General features: G+C 45.8%; 1 protein-coding gene across 1 annotated transcript in view; it reads left to right on the top strand.

Annotated features, from left to right (window-relative positions):
- The window catches only part of noi (splicing factor 3a subunit 3 noi), a 68,239-nt gene that overhangs the window by 10,214 nt on the left and 38,300 nt on the right, over positions 1-19,725 (top strand). The window contains exon 2 of the mRNA XM_068361034.1: positions 10,080-10,286. Coding sequence (XP_068217135.1) covers positions 10,080-10,286 — 207 coding nt within the window. The remainder of the gene's footprint in view (positions 1-10,079; positions 10,287-19,725) is intronic.

The following is a 19,725-nucleotide window of genomic DNA, read 5'->3' as shown; positions in this document are numbered from 1 at the left end:
AATTTGAACATCCTATTACTATCTCTGGTCTTAATTAGCAACCTATCAGCCTCACTCAATGTATTCAAATAATAGAGATGACTAGCAATTTCTCTGCTTTATTCAACCTTGCCCTCATCAGCAAGTTGAATGCAAGAATTTCAGATGGTAACTTAAGAGGGTCAGTTTTAATTCTATTGTACTTAAAATCAAAATTAGTAATGAATTGACCAGTATCCTCACTAGAACTTCTGCAATAGACCTTGAAATCTTCAAACTTTTGCAAATTATCCTCCAACTCATCCTTCTCAAACTGTTCATCTAGAAATGTAATCAAATCCTTAACACCATTAACACCCTTAAGCATACCCAAGCTCAGATTCTCAAAAACTTTCTCCCTCAAATTAAAATCATCTGTCTCAGGCAAACTCAAAGCCAATACAATACCCTGTTTCACCTCCTTAACATCTGTCACTACTTGTCAAGCCTTTACTTCTTTCATAAACAGAATAATTTTTATCTCTTCTTGTGGAAGTGGAATTTTACCAGTTGCCATCCCAAAACAACAATACAGTCCCCTTGATCAGCAAAACAAAAGTCTCGTTCACTTAACACCTTAACACTACAGCAAACAACCTCATAAAAACAACAAAACAACTAGTTCTAGCTCAGCCTACACTGGACTATGAAATCTCCACCAATGCAACTAGCTCATGCCTATTAGGCTAGCACCAAAAAACTCAATATCCGCATTTTGAATAATTAGGCTAGCCACAATATGCACAATATTCCACTTTATCAAATAATCCTTCACAGACAACGCTGCTAAAACTAAAGCACTCCAAATTTTGTCATCAGGCCATCCCGTGGTTGAACGTTGCTCTGCTACCATTGATTGAGGTTATACTCACAGTATATTGATAGCTGAATTCTCCTGGGAGCACTCCCACTGTGACACCTTGATCCACTCAAAGGACTAACCACCAGCTCTCCACCCTCTGCCCTCACCTCTCCACACCCCCCCCCCCCCAACCATTCGACCGACACGTCAAACCACCAAACAAACAACCCACAAACAAATATAACTGCTCGAAGTGCAACATATGAAAAAAAGAGAAAAGTCTGACATGTTTATTACTCATCATCAGCATCAGAAGTTTAAATTCACTTTTATTCACAGTTAAGAACACAAGGCTATAACATTTCTTGTATACTTTTGTGCAACCTCCCAAACTCATTCTAATTTCTTATAATTATTTCACTGCATGAGTGCATTAAAAATGTAACAACTATAATTACAGGTGATCCCAGTGAGAAAGTTGAATTTTAGGTTGGGAAACCCCAAAAGTTTGTGTAAATCATCATTCATCAATTGAAGATATATGTAAATCACACCAAAACCAGTTCATGTTTATTTTACCGGGAAACTTACTTTTTTTTGTTTTTGTTTGGGGGTGGGTGGACAATATACAGTACAGTACTGTACTACTGTTTTTGGTTCGTTTTGTGTTTGGAACTGTTAAGCCACAGGGTTAGGCATAAGTAAACCAGTAATTGTTCCGTAACCGAAATACAAACCACGCTATTTACATAGGGTATTACTTTCGGCGTAGCTGAAATGGCGAGCCATTAGATTTGTAGGTAGTAGGTTGGCCAGGGCACCAGCCACCCGTTGAGATACTACCGCTAGAGAGTTATGGGGTCTTTTGACTGGCCAGACAGTACTACATTGGATCCTCCTCTCTGGTTACGGTTCATTTTCCCTTTGCCTACATACACACTGAATAGTCTGGCATATTCTTTACATATTCTCCTCTATCCTCATACACCTGACAACACAGATTACCAAACAATTCTTCATCACCGAAGGGGTTACTGCACTGTAATTGTTCAGTGCCACTTTCCTCTTGGTAAGGGTAGAAGAGACTCTTTAGCTATGGTAAGCAGCTCTTCTAGGAGAAGGACACTCCAAAATCAAACCACTGTTCTCTAGTCTTGGGTAGTGCCATAGCCTCTGTACCATGGCCTTTCACTGTCTTGGGTTAGAGTTCTCTTGCTTGAGGGTACACTCGAGCACACTCTCCTATCTTATTTCTCTTCCTCTTGTTTTGTTAAAGTTTTTATAGTTTATATAGGAGATATTTATTGTTGTTACTCTTCTTAGAATATTTTATTTTCCTTTTTTCCTTTCCGCACTGAGCTATTTTCCCTGTTGGAGCCCCTGGGCTTATAGCATACTGCTTTTCCAACTAGGGTTGTAGCTTAGTAAGTAATAATAATAATAACTACCCCCGCGCTAGTTAGCAGGGGTAGGGGAGGGGTAGCTAGCTACCCCTCCCCCCTCACACACTGGTGAACTGACTCACTTCACTTTTGGCTCGGACGATGAACGGATGTCTCTGTTCCCGTCCTCGCATGGCAACCATTTATTGTTTTGTCTTTACTTAATTACTTACTTTTCTTTACTCATATATGTATGTAAACATATTTTTATGTTTATGTATATATTTGAGTATAGAAATCAGTAAGTTTCCTTTTCAGTGTTCGTGCTGTGTGTGTGTGTGTGTGTGTGTGTACGATATCACAGTGTGGCCGCTGGCAGTCAGGCCACTACGATGTAATTTCATGGACCGCGATCTCTTCCTTGGTCCTTCGGTCGCCTCCTTCCATGGGCGCCGTGGGGAGTCGTCATCGCTGGACTTATTACTGTATTCTGTTCTCCGCTACTCCTCTTTTCCTACGGGGAAGGTGGGGTTCAGCGTAGGAACGCGAGAGTGTAGTTTGACTACGGTCTCTCTCTCTCTCTTTGGAGGTCGTTCACCTTTTACTACGTTTCTACATACTACGATAGCTCCTCCGTTCTTGTGGAGCTGCTACGCAGTACTTTTTATCTCAATTATTTTTTTTCATTATTAAAGCTAATTGTATTTGTTAACTTTTCAGCTTTTTAGAAAGTTTCCCTTCGGGGTGTTTCGTTCTTACTTTTGGTGAACATTCTTTAATGAATTGTATAATTATAACTGTTATAATTCAGTTTTTGTTACAGTTCTCGCCCTTCCCCCTTCCCGTGAGTGTAGGTGGGGTTGGGGCTCTTGCCTGTTATGTAATTCTTGTGTTCTTTTCCCTCGGGTTTCCTCTTCGGAGTCTTCCCGGGGGAATGAATGTTAACGAATTACTATTTATTTTCACAGTTAACGATCTGTTTTCCGTTTGCCTAATGTGACAATGAAGCAGAGCTGTCTTGTTGGGATTCGGGGAGTCGGCTGTTGCTGCCTCCTCTATAGGACTTCGTCAGGGGCGTGTCTCCTTCTCCTGGAAGTTCTCCCGAGGCACCCGACAGCTCTTCAGTTCATCTTAGAACACTCAGGAGGTTCGCCTCCTTGGGTGGGTAACTTCCCTTCCGAGGAAGGTTACCTGCCCAGTTTTGAGTTTCTTTCCCTTGCGGGGGAAACTTCTCTTACCTTTAATAATTACGATATGTTCCTGGTCCGCCGGCAGTTTTGCTCTTGGTGCTGAGCGACCGCTTTTGTAACCTTGCTCAAGGGGCTGAGCGGTTACTTCTCGGGCCATAGTTTTTGTGCGACTATGCTCTTGGTGCTGAGCGGTCTCACCTGCAGCTACGCTCAAGGGGCTGAGCAGCTGCAGGAGCGCCTCTTCGGAGGTTGGCTCCTAGGTCACTGGCTGACCCTTCGGCCCTTAGGCTCCATCTTCAGTCTCTTCTACGAAGTTTTCCTCTCTCGTTCGCGAGAGAGGACACTCATTGAGACTCCTCTTCGGAGGACTCCTTCTGCTGTAGTTGCTGAAGGCTCAGTTCCCTTCGGGGGGCAGCTGAGCCCTACGGTCTCTCCTGCGAGTGTTTCTTCCCCGGGGGGAAGTTCACCACAGAGACTCCTCTTCGGAGGTCTCCTTCTGCTGTTGTTGCTGTTTGTTGCTGAGGGCTCAGTCCCCTTCGGGGGCAGCTGATGACACAGTCTCTCCTGCGAGGGCTTCTCCCCCTTGGGGGAGTTCACTCCAGACACTCCTCTTCGGAGGTCTGATGATGGTGCTCCTGCCTGTGGTCGTCTTCATCTTCACCCTCCCAGCAGAGGATCCTCCTGCCACACCTTCTGGACGCAGATGCGATGTGGGCGCCAACGTACCTCGTTTCCTACGACCACACGGTCCCTGCGGGGCTAAGGGCTTACTCCACATTGTGGGTAAGTCCCTTAAGTGCCAGGTTTTACCTGCGCGCCCACGTTTTCCAGTAGTGCTCTTGCTCTCTCCTGCTGTGTTCCAGACTTCTCTCCTGCGATCTCCTGTAGCTGAGTCTGCCGTAGATCTCCTGATCGCCAGCGCTCACCTCGCCTCGGAGACCTTCTGTGCGCCAGCCCTCTTCGGCTCGCCAGCGCACTTCTGGACGCCCTTTCCTGCTACGCGCCTTGGGCGCCAACGGTCTCCTGTACGCCCACGATCACCTGCGCGCCAGCACACATCTGCGCTCCCTTTTCTAATGTGCGCAATGCGCGCCAACGTTCGCCCTCGCGCCCACGATCTTTGGTTCTAGGCACAGGCAAGGAGATTGTTCCTTCTTTTTACACCCTCGTTCGCCTTCTCGCCAGCGCACATCTGCGCGCCCTTTCCTGATGTGCGCAAGGCGCACCAGCGTACTCCACGAGCTTCCAGATGTGGGTGGAGGCGAAAGAGATGATTCCTTCACCTCCTCGCCGACGATCTACTGTGCTCTAGATTTGAACGAGTCTCTGAGCGCCCGCGCGCCCACGAGAAGTCTTCTGTACTCGCCCACGAGCGTTCGCTATTATGCGCAACCTCACCATCTTGTTCTGCCCCTCGCTGATATCTTCTGGCCGCGCAACCGCGCTCCATCGATCTCCTAGCGATCGCGCGCGATTCTTCGCCTGCCCGCTAGCGTTTTTAACGCGCCAACGCTTGAGATCGCCGTACGCGGCCACGCGTTGGCTCTCCTGTACGCCATCGCTCGCCAATGCGCCATCTCCCGCAATGAACCATTGCTCGCCAATCGCGCCATCGCTCACTTACGCATTTTTGATCTTCCGACCGCGCCCACGCGTCCTCACGCGCATGTGCACACATGTTCGCCTGCGCGCGAACCAACGATTGTACCATCGCGCGAGCGCCAAGGGCGATTTCGACCGCGATTCCCGTCGGGTTTTCGCAACACGGGCAACCTGGCGAGTGTTTTTGGAGCACATACTTTCAGATCGTCATAGTCACGATCTTCACCTCGTAAGCACAGAGCATGACATGTACAAAAGCAAGAAGAGTCTGGGTAACATTCTTCCTCTTCAGGCAGGCCCCATCATCCCTCTCCTCAGGATCGCCCGATTCCCTTCCCTCCAACGGTGGCTGCTGACACTGCCTCTGTCAGTCGTCAACAGCGGGAATACTTCGAGATCATGGGGTAGCCTGATTTAGCTCTTCCTCTCCACCATTCCGTGCAACGGACCTTCCGGGGGTTTTTCCCTCGAGAAACTCTCCGCCGGGCAGGTGACATTTTCATCTTCGGGAATCTTGAACCAGGAGGAAGCCGCAAAGGGTGCCAGGCAGGCCACCTCGTGGCTGATCGTCGAGCTTGAGTCTCTGGCCATCTGGTCGTGACCCGAGGTTTTATACAAGGAAGCTCCGGGAAGGTTATGGAACTTTCCTCCTCTCGGACACGTGCACCTTTCGTTTCCCGACACCAAGTGTCGTACTTGGGGTCAAACTCGATGTTGAAGCATTGAGATGCAGTGACCGAGAGGTTTTCTCTCGTAGGTCCCTACCGTGGATATCGGCAACCCAGACTCTCTTCCATCCTTGGAAGGGGCTTGTTTCAGCCCAAGGACAAGGAACGAGCAACTGAGAGGTGGAGAGAATCGTATCATGATTCGCTCCTCCAAGGCTCTTATATCCAGTCCCTACAAGCCTCCAGCGCCTCAACTTCAACAGCCTCGTTCAGCCTAGGACATCAGAACCGGCACGGGCAGCTAGACAAGGTGTCTATGCAGCTTTCCACCCTCCTGTCGGGGACGAAGGGCGAGGAGCCCTCCTGGGAAGGCAATAATCCTAGAGGGGGCGGCCTAGGCCGCAAACGCTTGGATTGGCAACCCCTACCTGCATCCCCCAGGGGGGGGGATGCCTGGATTTGCGCCTTCAAGTGGCAGCAACTCGGGGCCGATTCTTGAACGATCTCCATGATCAGCCAGGGATTTCGTGTCCCGTTTCGTAGCATCTCTACCTCCCCTGTCAGCTAATCCGGTGTCGCTGAGCCCCTATGCCATGGGATCGGCAAAGGGGCTAGCCCCTCGGGCAGAGGGCGAGACCATGCTCTAGAAGGATGCTCTCCAAGGTTGTCGGCGGCTCCCCCCAAGGTTCTTCAAACGACACTTTTTTTTTGTAAGAAGCTCCTGAAGGCTGGAGACCCGCCATCGTCCTCTTAGCCCTGAACAAGTTTGTCGTACAAACTTCGGTCAGTATGATACAACAGTTTCGATCAGACTTGTAGGGAAACCACAAGACTTCACGTTCATACTGGATCCGAGAGACAGGTACTTCCAGATCCCAATCCATCCGTCTTTACAGGAAGTACTTGGAATTCAGCCTAGGCAACAGATATACCAGTTCAAGGTGCGGTGCTTCGATCTTTCCACAGCTCCGCAGGCATTCACCAGGAAGTTCATCCCGAACCCTCTTGTCCACACAGGAGCGGCATCCGCCTCCTTCGCTTTCTGGATGACTGGCTACCCAGGCAGTTTCGGTATCGACCCTTCTTCGACGCCGAGACAAGCCTCTGGGACTTTGCCAAGATCTAAGGATCATGGTAAATCTCGAGAAGTTTTCTCTGTTTCCATCACAACAACTGGTATATCTAGGCTTAATTTTAGTCTCCAATCTCCGTTAAGCCTTCCCTTCAGATGACAGGATAGCAAGGCGGAGGAGAGTAGGAGAACATTTCCTCAGGCGAGAGGAGTCTCCAGCCCTTTTCTGGTTATGCCTCCTAGGTCACCTTCCTCCATGACCCCTCTAGTCCCAAACACTCGCCTCAGGATGAGTCTCCTGCTTTGGCGACTCAAGTCCCGGTGGAATCAAGACTACGATTCCCCAGACATTCTGGTCCTATGGGACCTGCCGAACGAGGGATCCTGCAGTGGTGGTTGACCTACGAAGCCTTTGCTAGGGAGTGGATCTTCTCGTCCCTCCTCCACATTTGATGCTGTCCTCGGACGCATCAAAGAAGGGGGGGGGGGCACGTTCTGAACCAAAGGATCTCAAGCCTATGGCCAGAACTAGAAGGGTACCTCCACATCAATTGGCTAGGGATGAAGGCCATATTCTGGCCGTCAACAGTTCCAACAGGCCCCGGCGAGTCACTCCTTGAGCGACAACACCACGGTAGTTGCTTTTCATCAAGCGGGGAGGTACTTTTTCATAACAGTCTTCCCATCCTACAGTAGAGATACTGAGATGAGCCGAAGTCCACTCAATTCCACTATCGGCTCGCTTCATTCCGGACAAGGAATGTGCTCTCCGACAGTCGGAACAGAGCATCGCAGATAGAGAGTACCGAGTGGTCTTTGGAACCCCCAGTAGCCAGCAAGCTCGGACCTTGTGGTCCTGTTCGCGACGACCTTGAATTTCAAGCTGTCGCTGTACTTCTCCCCAGCCCCAGACCCCAAGGCACCGTGCCTAGATGTCTTCCCACATCGGTGGGACAACATCGACGTCTACGCCTTGCCACCGTTGGGTCTGTGGGGAAGGGGGGCTCAACAAGACCAGACTATCGGTCAACCTGTCGATGACTCTGATAGCTCCGCTACGGCATCATGCAGAGTGGTTTCCGAACCTTCTGCATCCCTTGATGGAACTCCCGAGAGAGCTTTCCCCACGACAAGAGCTAAAGCAATCACACCACTACATCTACCACAAGCCGTAGCTCCGCTTCGGCTCCATGCCTGGAGTCCATCCAGCATCTCCTCACAGAGAGAGGCGTTCCGCGACAGGTCGCGGAGCGGATGTCTTGACACCTGCGAAGTCATCCGCAGCGGTCCACCAGGCGAGGTGTAGAGTCTTCTGTGGTTGGTGTTGTGGGAGGGGTATCTCTCCCCTCGATGCCACTATTCCAGCGTTAGCGGAGTTATTGTCCATCCGCAGGAGGAATTACGCCTTTTGCTCTCGGCGGTAAAGCCTATCGCTCAGGCTCTAAGGTTAGACAATTCCTCCTCGCTGGATCTTTCTTCGCTCATACGAAGCTACGAACTTACCTGCACCCAGTCGGAAGTGAGACCTCCTCAATGGTACATGGCTCGGGTTCTTAGGGATCTTAAGGCTTCTCCCTGTGAACCATTACGCTAGTCATCTGACAGGCACCTGACTTAGAAGACGGTGCTCCGGCTCGCTCTGGCTTCGGCCAAGCGTATCAGCGTACTTCATGGTCTCTCGTACGACTTCGCCCATTCAAGAAGATAGGGAGAGGTAACGTTCGGGTTCATCCCTGAGTCGGTTTCTAGACTCAAGATCTTGGAGTCCCAAACCTTCGGTTCGACTCCTTCAGGATTTCGAGTCTCCGTTCTGTAACAGATGACCCAGGCCTTCTCTTACTATGCCCAGCAAGGAGTCGGAGGTGTTATCTTAAAGAACAGCTGCAGTTCGTCCTCACGTGCAGCCCTGTTTGGGAGCACAGGAAGGACAAAGAGGAGGATCACCAAGAATACCTTTGCAGCCTGGATTCTAGGACCATCCATCTCGCCCTGAATCCAGACCCTCCTCCGTCATGTAGCCTTAGAGCACACGATGTCAGAGGCATCGCAACGTCTCTGGTCTTCAAGAAGGCTATTCTGTGACGCAGGTGCTACAAACTGGAGTCTTGAAGCGTCGGACGACCTTCACAGCCCACTACCTGCAGGACGTGACCCACAGGAGCCTCGATACGTTTTTCTATCGGCCTGTGGTGGCTACACAACAGCTGGTCTAACCTCAGGCTCCTTAATGGACAGGTAGCAGAAGGTTGGGGGCATTGTTACCCGGTGTCAGACTGCATGATTGAAAGAGGTATGTCTGGCCCTTACTTCTTTCTTCATCCTCCCCTCTCTTGGGGAAAGCAGCATCCTAGGTTCTCTGCATAGCTGACCTCAAACCTCTGCAGGTAAACCATGCTTCCTTGTGTTCCTAGTATTAAAATGATACTGTCGCGTCCCCCATACCCTGACGAGGTGGTATTGGGAAAGTCCTAGTCCAGAATTCCATCTAAAGGTCTTCAGGTCGACTGCCTAGGACAAGTCACGCTTCTTCCCTCCACACACAAGCTTATGTAGGCCGCACACTTCTTGCGGAGCAAGGAACTTGCGAGGTGCAGGGACTCTTTTTCTCGAAGTGCTGCTCACTCGGATTCTGAGTCCCCGGGTAAAGCCAAAGCCAGTATGGCTGGGGACTTTCCACCCTTCCTAAGGGGTAAGTCACCCTATGTAAATAGCGTGGTTTGTATTTCGGTTACGGAACAAAATGACAAATTCGGAGATAATTTGTATTTTTCCTAACCATACAAACCTTAGCTATTTACACATATTTGCCCGCCAGCCCTGTCCCCCAAGTCAAGTCCTACCTCTAAGCAAAGTGATTCAGTTCACCAGTGTGTGAGGGGAGGGGTAGCTAGCTACCCCTCCCCTACCCCTGCTAACTAGCGCGGGGGTAGTTAACCCTCGTTAAAAATCTAATGGCTCGCCATTTCAGCTACGCCGAAAGTAATACCCTATGTAAATATCTAAGGTTTGTATGGTTTGGAAAAATACATATTATCTCCGAATTTGTCATATTTGTATTGTATTTGAAATTTTTGTATTAAATATTTCCTTTTAACATACTGTATTCCAATCAGCATACAGTTGTTATTGTCATTATATTATTATATAGAATTTATAAAAATAATTTATTTTAACTCGGCCCCATCTATTTAGATTTACTGTAAATAAAGGCAAATGTAAACTGATGACTATATACAGTACAGTATTTTAAAATAGAATTGTTTGAAATAGATTTCATTTCATACATTAATCTTCTTTTTAGCATAGTGTATATGAACCTCATGTATGTAAAAATAATCTTTTCAGAACCGAGAAACAATCAACTCAGATCATCGCCACAGGATATTGTTAGATCGTTATGTTGAAAGTTCACAACACCTCCGAGACCTATATGAAGACAAAGATGGACTTCGCAAGGAAGAAGTTGCAGCACTATCAGGTCCAAATGAACTTGCAGAATTTTACAACCGACTTAAGCAGATAAAAGAGTTCCATAAAAAACATCCAAATGAGGTAATTGTACTGTCACCAGAATTAGATCTCTCTCTCTCTCTCTCTCTCTCTCTCTCTCTCTCTCTCTCTCTCTCTCTCTCTCTCTCTCTCTCTCTCTCTCTCTCTCACATAAAAAGACTATCAAACCTATCATCCTATTTCACTGCTAATGACATTATATTAACCCTTTTACCCCCAAAGGACGTACTGGTACGTTTCACAAAAGCCATCCCTTTACCCCCATGGACGTACCGGTACGTCCTTGCAAAAAAATGTTATAAATTTTTTTTTTTTTTAATATTTTTGATAATTTTCTGAGAAAATTCAGGCATTTTCCAAGAGAATGAGACCAACCTGACCTCTCTATGACAAAAATTAAGGCTGTTAGAGCAATTTGAAAAAAAATATACTGCAAAATGTGCTGGGGAGAAAAATAACCCCCTGGGGTTAAGGGTTGGAAATTTCCAAATAGCCTGGGGGTAAAAGGGTTAAGAGCTCTTACTAAAATCCCAGTCTGTACTAGCACGAAGAGCTTGAGATTTATCATTATTGTTTCAATTTAGCTCACTTATCTTTGTGCAAGCAGGATTTGCAAATTCAAGCTTGGAATAAGCATTTCCATTTCATGGTCTCAGAATATGCATTCCTAGTTATGTAGTCTTTCACACGCATATCTAAAGCTGTCAAAATCAAATGTCCATGGTGTTCTATGAACCAGTCATAAAGTGCTTTCAAGTTGATGCTCAAGATACAAAGGGACTTTTGATACTAAAGTAGCGTTGTGCAAATGTACAAAGTCTATTTTCCTTTGGATAGGTATCAAAAGTTTTACAGATTGGGGTTTGAATTTTTACGGGAAACATAGTTTTTGAAAACATTGTTTTTGAGGACCTTGGATATATTATCAATAGATATGTTAAGCACATTTAATACACTATTATTATTATTATTATTATTACTACTTGCTAAGCTACAACCCTAGTTGAAAAAGCAGTATGCTATAAGCCCAAGGGCTCCAACAGGGAAAATAGCCCAGTGAGGAAAGGAAATAAGGAAAAAACAAAGAAGTTTAAGAACAATAATAACATTACAATAAATCTTTCATATATAAACTATAAAAACTTGAAAATAACAAGATGAAGAGACACAAGATAGGATAGTGTGCCCAAATGTACCCTCAAGCAAGAGATCTCTAACCCAAGGATGTGGAAGACCATGGTACAGAGGCTATGGCACTACCCAAGACTAGAGAACAATGGTTTGATTTTGGAGTGTCCTTCTAGAAGAACTACTTACCATAGCTAAAGAGTCTCTTCTACCCTTACCAAGAGGAAAGTAACCACTTAACAATTGCCGTAGTTATTCTCTTGAGAGAAGAAGAATTGTTTGGTAATTCCAGTGTTGTCAAGTGTATGAGGAAAGAGGAGAATGTGTTAAGAATAGGCCAGACTATTCTGTGTATGTGTAGGCAAAGAGGAAATAAGCCGTAACCAGAGAGAATTATCCAATATAGTACTGTCTGGCCAATCAAAGGACCCAATAACTCTAGCTGTAGTATCTCAACGGGTGGCTCCAAGGATTAACATAACAACTGAATATCATTGCCTTTGTTTAGAATCCTCAGTTTGAAAAATGATTATTTCAAATGAGGCCTTAATGCATATGTTGTGAATAGAGAACAGAAGATGACTTTGGAAGAGAAATGATAAGACATTCAAGTAAAAGAAATAAGAACAAAGATTATAATATCTCTCTCTCTCTCTCTCTCTCTCTCTCTCTCTCTCTCTCTCTCTCTCTCTCTCTCTCTCTCTCTCTCTCTCTCTCTCTCTCTCATATGCAATGAAGGGGTGGGCGATGATAGCGGTGAGGTTTTTTCCAACCCACTAAGACCAGCTCTGAGCATCCAGACTAGGACCGGACCACTGTTAACTTAGTATTTACATTTTCATATTTCTGCTTTTCTCTCTTTCTCAGGTCTTCTGTCCCAACTCTCAACTTTAACTTTTAATCTCTCTTGGCTTAAAAAAAAATAGATACTTAGATACGATGGCTATTTATAACTAGCCTATACACATACAGTATAGACATTAAGTAGTTGACAGCTACATCATGTGGCAAAGCAGAGGCTTTGGAACCTGTATTAACAATGTTGGGAACTTGCTCACAGGTCTCAGATTGGGACAGAAGAATCCCAGGGTGACAGGGGATGCAAGAATGGTGTAGTGTTATTAGTGCTCCACAAAGCATATTCTTAATGCGTAATAGCTGACCACTCTCTGTGACCGACCCCTAGCGAAATAGGCTCAATTGCTCATGAGGTTGACATAGCTTTTGTGCCTTGTTGGAATCCTGGCCAACTAAAAAATCTAGTTGCTGCTTCTTGGTATTACTCAGTAGTACCTAAGAATCTGGCTGCTGTTCTTGGATATCCAGAAATCCCAGTAACCTCTAGCCTTCTGCTGTCAGTCCGGGTAAGAAAACAGGCTTCTGCCTTGTGCTACTCAGTTGGGGGCTGCAGCACGTTAGGGACAGCCCAGCTTTTAGGAGACTTAATTGTTTGTTTGGGAGCACTTATGGGAGGTTAGGGCCAGAAAAGATAGAAAAACACCCAGGATTAAGTGGATGCAGCAGCAGGTGGGTAATTATCGGCCACCTCCCCACCCTTTTTACACTAGTGGTCAAGTATTCGCATTAGACAATATGACAGAGAAATGAATCATGAGTGAGGAACTAAGGGTAAAGCACAAATGTGCAAAATGCCTAATAGACAAATGGTGTGTAGACTTCAGAAAAGGGTGCTCTGCAAACCTGCACCGTAATTGTCTATGCCTGTTCTGTCAGGAGGAACAGAAAATTGAAAGATGAAAACCAAGAGCTAAGAAAAATATTGATAGAGGTCATGTCCAATTTCCAACAGTTAGAAATAAGGAACAGAGAAGTCAGATAATGTGGTAGAAAATGGGATTAGCGTTCAAGAAATACAAAATAAGGTAAAATCAAGAATAGAACCTTGAGAGGAAATAACCAGCAAAAGCAGAGAGTTCATGAAACCCACTAGAGGAAGAGTAGCTAAGGCCGAGAAGTCTAAGCAACAGCCTAGAAATGAAACTATCACCAAAAAAGTATTCAGCCCCCTAGCAGAGGAAGAGGAAGACAAGACATCATTAATTGGAGAGACTATAGTAAAGGACCAAGGGAAGCACTTCGGCCTCAAAAAGAGGAGAAAGGTGAGGTCATATCCAGGTGCCAACACACAGAAGATAGAAGAAGTAGTTAGTAAAACTACAACAGAAAACAGAAGACCACTGTTATTATTCAGGCAACTGGAAATGACCTATTCCTAAGAAACGATACTGCTAGCCAAACGGAACCTTTGCTTAAACAATTAGAAAAAAAACTGTTGAAACAGCTAGAAACAAGACCAATAATACTATAGTTATAGGTATTCTCCCAAGACTTAATGGCAGTCACTTCACCCTCAGTAAGGCCATAGGGATAAACGAAAGGATGAAGGCCACATGTCAGAGAAAGAAGATTAAATTTATAGATCTCTGGGACACTTTCTATGGCAAGAAGAAATTATACAAAAGAAATGGAATATACTTTAGTGAAGAAAGCAAGAGAGACGGAAACCAACTTAATCTCAGCCTGTACAATTACTTAAGCACTGTAGACCTTTAAAAAATCCTCCAAAAACAAATTGAGAAGATGTGGCTGGAAACTCTAATAATAAAGATAGAATTAAAACTAAAATACTAGTAAATCAGGGAACTAGCAAAGCCACAGAGAAAGAGGAAAAAGATAGAAAATTTCCTGTGTAGCACAATTCAGTGTTCAGTCAGTTAGAAACAAAATGGAAAACTTCAGGCAATGATAGCTAGTGAGGAACTAGATGTCATAGGCCTTACCGAGACCTGGATTCAAGAAAAAATAACAAAGGATTTTATAGGAGAATAAGAAATCCCAGGTTTCAAGCTTTTCAAGAATTACCTTACCAAAAAAGGTGGAGGGGTAATGCTGTATATTAAAAATCACTTAAACCCCTAGAAATTAAGTTATAAACCAAATGTGAAGTGACAGGTGCAAATATTAACACCATGGGAAATAAATGTCCATGCTAGTAATGTACAGACCACAACATCAAACACAAGAATAGGATGAAGAGCTCTTAGACAACTTGGACAAGAAGTTAACAATATGTTAGCTGTTGTAATGGGAGACTTCAATGCATCAGTAGACTAGGACACTTATGAATTCTTCTCCAAACACATGAGGACATAGACTACTAGAATTTGTCAATAATGAATTCCTCCATCAGTGGGTTGATAAACCAACCAGGGGGAACAACATACTAGATATTGTGCTAACAACAGAAGAAAATTTAGTATCCAGTGTTTCAGTATGCAAAAATATTGGCAAAAGTGACCACTAAATAGTTAGGTTTTCACGTAAATATTCCTCATCTGAAAGAAAGGAAAATTTTAAAAACGTTAGACTACAGACGTAGTAACTGGATAATACTGAAGGAATACACCAAAAATTTAGAATACAACAAAACAGGCAACAGATACACAGTGGGACTCCTTTGTAGAAATAAACAAAGAAAAAAAGGCCAAATGTATACCTCATAGAAAAATTTTACCAAATGGAACTCCACAATCTAAGTGGTTCATTAGAGAAATAGCCAATGCAATAAGAAGTAGAGACAGCAAATATAAATCAATAGGTCCACAGCCTTCATTTCATGAACTTTCTGAGCACAAGAAGTTAAGCCAAAAAGCAGATAAACTAGTTAGAAAGGCCAAGATCAATGAAGAGCAAAGAGTGGCTTTAGCTAGTAAGGAAAACCCAAAAGAATTTTTTATTTTCAATATTAATCTTACCCGATGATCATGTAGCTGTCAACTCTGTTGCCCGACAGAAATCTAAGGTCGGGATACGCCAGCGATCGCTATACAGGTGGGGGTGTACACAACAGCGCCATCTGTGAGCAGGTACTCAAGTACTTCTTGTCAACAAGAACTCAATTTTTCCTCTGTCGTGCCACCGGCAAGACCTACTAATACGCCGTCCCTAACTGGATTTGTTTTCACAACTTTTTGGTGAAGTACACTATTCCAGTTTTGAGCTTTCGCTATGCAGGGGTTTTATCTTCATTTCAAAACTTGAACTCGTTTTGGATAGATTTAATTATGGTGACGAAGAGAGTATGGACTCTCTTTCACTTTTAAATGGCCGACCCTTCCCTTAGACGGAAGTGTTGGTGACGAAGAGAGTATAGACTCTCTTTCACTTTTTATGACCGACCCTTCCCTTAGACGGAAGTGTGTTTAGGTTTTTGGTTTTTGGTAATTTTGCTTAACAAAGTTATAGATTTATTTTATATCTCTCCGCCATTTATAGGCCTCTTCGATTAACTTTCCATTTATTATAAACTTATAAAAATTAATTTTTATGTTTGTTTATATGCGACCTTTCCTAATAGTAGGCGGTCCTTACTTGGAACCGAAGTTAATTAACATTGAGCCCGTCATTTCGTATTTCCTTTTAGAATTTATGCTATTTTAATTTTAATGTGTTTGAAAGAATTTCTTTGATAGTCTCGTACTGTTTTCAAAGATGAACTAACGTTTAGTTTAGTCTCCGCAGTTGTTGACGTTCAGAACGTTCAACATGCGCTCTATCGTTACGATAGAGAGAGAGTATTTCACGGTTTCACGTTGCAGTAAGAGTAAACCGATTCTAGCGTTTCGTTCATTCTTTCTTAGCTTAAATGGTTTTAATTCTGATAAAGGAACTTTTTATTTGGGAAACCTTTCAGTTTTTTTCCTTTAACAAATAATATGTTTTAACGATATATAATTGGGCTCATCTCTCAGGTTCTAAGTCAAGAGAGAGAGAGAGAGAGATAGAGACGGAGGGAGAGAGAGGAGAATAAACGTTTCGTTCAAGCGGGAAACGTTGTTCTCGTTTTTTACTCTTCTCCCTAGTCGCTATAGGGGAAGAAGGTAAAACGTTTCTAGAGTTTTATTCTTGTTCCCAGGCTTTATGCGGTGAGAGATTTTAAACGTAGTTTATTTGTTCTAGTGTTTAGTCTCTTTTCCAGCCACTGAATTCTTTATCTTTCATTATGTTTTTCTGTTACATTGTAAAACTGTTTTCGCAATTACTACCTTTTAATGAAGGATAGGATTGCGTGTTTCAGGTACAAATCACTTAAAGTTTCGAGTTCAGTGAAATAAGTGCAAACAGAAAATCAAAAGTGATAAAGTGATATGCGCAAAGTGTTACAGTGTTGCGTTCGAGGGTTCGTGCCAGTTGTTCACCTAGTCCGATACCTCTTACAAGCTCCCAAGCCCAGGGGAGAAGTAATGTCGAAGGACTTATGGGTTCCACAGGTCTTGATCGACGAACAGACGTTTTTCCCTCCGTGGTTTCGGGTGTATCTACACACGTTGCCGACGTGATCACCCCACCCACACAAAGACGAGAGAGCCCATTTATTCCTCGTCTGCGGAAGAGGTTTCTCGCAGAAACCATGGACCAATCTTGCAGCTTTTAAGTGCAAGTCGGTCCCTTCCGCGCAAGTCCAACGGCCTAGGTGTAGCCACTGGGTCAGTTCGGACTCGCTCCAGTCATCCGACGACTGCACACCTCCCAAGAGAGGCAAGGTGGTACCGCAACAGGCAGTAACTCCGTCTGTTGCCGCACCAGCTGTTTTAGACCCTCAGTCACAACGGACAGTAGCTCCGTTTGTTGCCGTCTTTCATAGACCCTACTGGTCCATGCTGCAGACTATACAGTCTCAGCTTGCTCCTTCATGCAGGAGTATCGTGCTGGAAGGTTGACAATGCTCCTGTTAATCTACAACCTGCCTCGGTTGTGCGCTCAGCAGATACTGCGGCTGCCTGCTCCCACACTCCACCTGTGAGAGCTCCACCTCCGATGCGCAGTCGACCCTGCCAGACGCATGTTCATGCTGCACCCTCCATTGACATGCGTGAGCTACCGCATCAGCAGTGGGAAGGTGCTGTAGAGCTGCCGTGTTTTGAAACAATGCGGCATGCTTCGCAACCCATGTGGCATGCTCCGCATCCCATACGGCATGCTCCGCAACCCACGGCAGTCCCTCCCACGCACCAATACTCCCCTTTTGTTGTTGCCAGCTCCCACACTCCGACTGCGGAGAAGGTTGACGATGCACCCGTGGGCCTACACCTACCACGGTTGTGCGCCCGGCATGGCTTCCTGCTCCCACACTCTTGTTGTGAGAGCTCCTCCACCCATGCACAGTCAACCCTGCCAGATGTATGATGACTCCCACAGACACACGGAGCACTCCGTTGCCGTGCGTGAGCTACCACAAGCTGCCGTGTTTTGACACGGTGTGTCAGCCCCCGCAACACACTGTGGTTACCGCCACTCGCCCGCAGCAAACTAGTCAGTCAGGAGTTGAGGCTTCCCCACACAACTTTGGTTGTTGCCAACTCACAGACTGTCAAACAGTTACATGACGTTGCCTTCTGGTCTGTTACTAATACACCAGTGCTGTATGTCCTCACGCTCCTGTTGTGGTTGACAGTTCAGTTTTTGACAGTTCACAGACTGTCAAGCAGTTTCATAACGTTGCCTTCTGGTCTGCTGCTTTTGCACCAGTGAAACCCTCACTGAGATAACCTAGCTTTTCTCGGACATGGTTCCTGTAGATGAGAAAGTGCTGTTCTCCCTCCTTCTGATATTCCCTTGAGGACTCTGTCATTTGGAGAGGAGCCTTAAGCTGCTTAGCCTCCTATGGACTTTAATTAAAGCATAACATGCTTCCAGGGAGGGTAAATGGTTCCGCTTCAGTCGCTAACCCCGTCTGTTGCTACACCTGCTCCCATAGACCTTGGGCTTTGTTGCAAGACATGCAGTCCAAGCTTAGTCCTTGATAGAGGATTTTTTACGGAGAAGAACCTTCTTGCCAACGACCTTCCTACCGGTTGGTTGTACGCCCTGTTGACGCTGAGGTATCCTACTCACGTCCGCCAGTTGAGATGGTTCCTCCACCGGTGCGACCCAGTGTGAGTTGCCAGTCGCACGTTGACGTTAAGCTACTCTCGGAGGTGGTTGTGGACGTTCAGTGTGTCACTGGGAAGACGTTCAACAACCAGCAGAGGTGACTTGTTGTGACGCAGTGCGGCAACCTCAGCAACCCGATAAGGGGTTGTCTGCACTACCCAGACAGTCTAGACAGTTTCGGGTTGTCGCTGTACTTCCTCGCATCCCCATGGTTGACAGTTCACAGACTGTGCAGCAGTACCATGATCTTGTGTCCGGCTCCGTCACGCATCCACCAGAGCGACCGGATTCAGCGAGTCAGACGTTGCCCACTCCGTTGCCGTTTCCTCATCAGTTTCGGATGAGGAACCCTCTGATGAGGACATGGCTGAACAAGACGATCAACCCCCAGCCCTGCTATCCATCCAGAAGATGCTGAAGAAGGAATACGGCCCTGTCAGGCTGTGGATGAGTCTGGTTAGGACACTGTCATCCGTGGTTCAATTGGTGTCACTTGGAAGACTACACCTCCGTCCTCTTCGGTTTCATCTAGCTCTTCACTGGAAAAGGACAAGACGCTAGAAGCGGTCTCGATCCCGGTTTCCGGAAGATAAGTCTGGTCTAACCTGATGAAAGGACTTTCTCAACCTTTTATAGGGTCTTCCCCTGACTGTTCAGACTCCCAACCACGTTCTCTTCTCAGACGCATCGGACGTAGGCTGGGGTGCGACCTTAGGCGGTAGGGAATGCTCGGGATTATGGAACTCGAGTCAAAGGACAATGCATTTTAACTGCAAGAAGCTTCTGGCAGTACGTCTGACCTGGAAAAGCTTCAGGTCTCTCCTTCAAGACAAAGTAGTGGAGGTCAACACGGACAACTCCCTGCTTTGATGTTCATCTCCTAGCAAGGAGGGACCTACTCTCTGACATGGTGCGAGTTCGCTAGTGACCTCCTCTCCTGTTCAACAGGTCTAGACTTTTCACTAGTAACAAGTTTCTTCCAAGGCAACTTGAATGTCTTAGCAGATTGTCTCAGTAGGAAGGGACAATAATTCCAACATATTGGACCCTCCACAGAGATGTATGCAAGGGACTTTGGGTCACCTGGGGCCAGCCAACCATAGATCTCTTCGCAACCTCGATGTCCAAGAGGCTCTCAATACTTTGCTCACCTATCCCGGACCCAGCAGTGGTTCTTTTAGATGCCTTTCTACTAGATTAGTCTCATCTAGATCTATATGCATTCCCTCCGTTCTAGATTGTCAACAAGGTACTGCAGAAGTTCGCCTCTCACGATGGGACAAAGTTGACACTAGTTGCTTCCCTCTGGCCCGCGAGAGAATAACTTACCGAGGTACTTCGATGGCTAGTAGACGTTCCCAGAACTCTTCCCCTAAGGGTGGACCTGCTACGTCTGCCA

This window comes from Palaemon carinicauda, chromosome 37 (genome assembly GCF_036898095.1).
Source record: "Palaemon carinicauda isolate YSFRI2023 chromosome 37, ASM3689809v2, whole genome shotgun sequence".
Lineage (NCBI taxonomy): Eukaryota > Metazoa > Arthropoda > Malacostraca > Decapoda > Palaemonidae > Palaemon > Palaemon carinicauda.
This window is presented reverse-complemented; position numbering and strand designations above follow the sequence as displayed.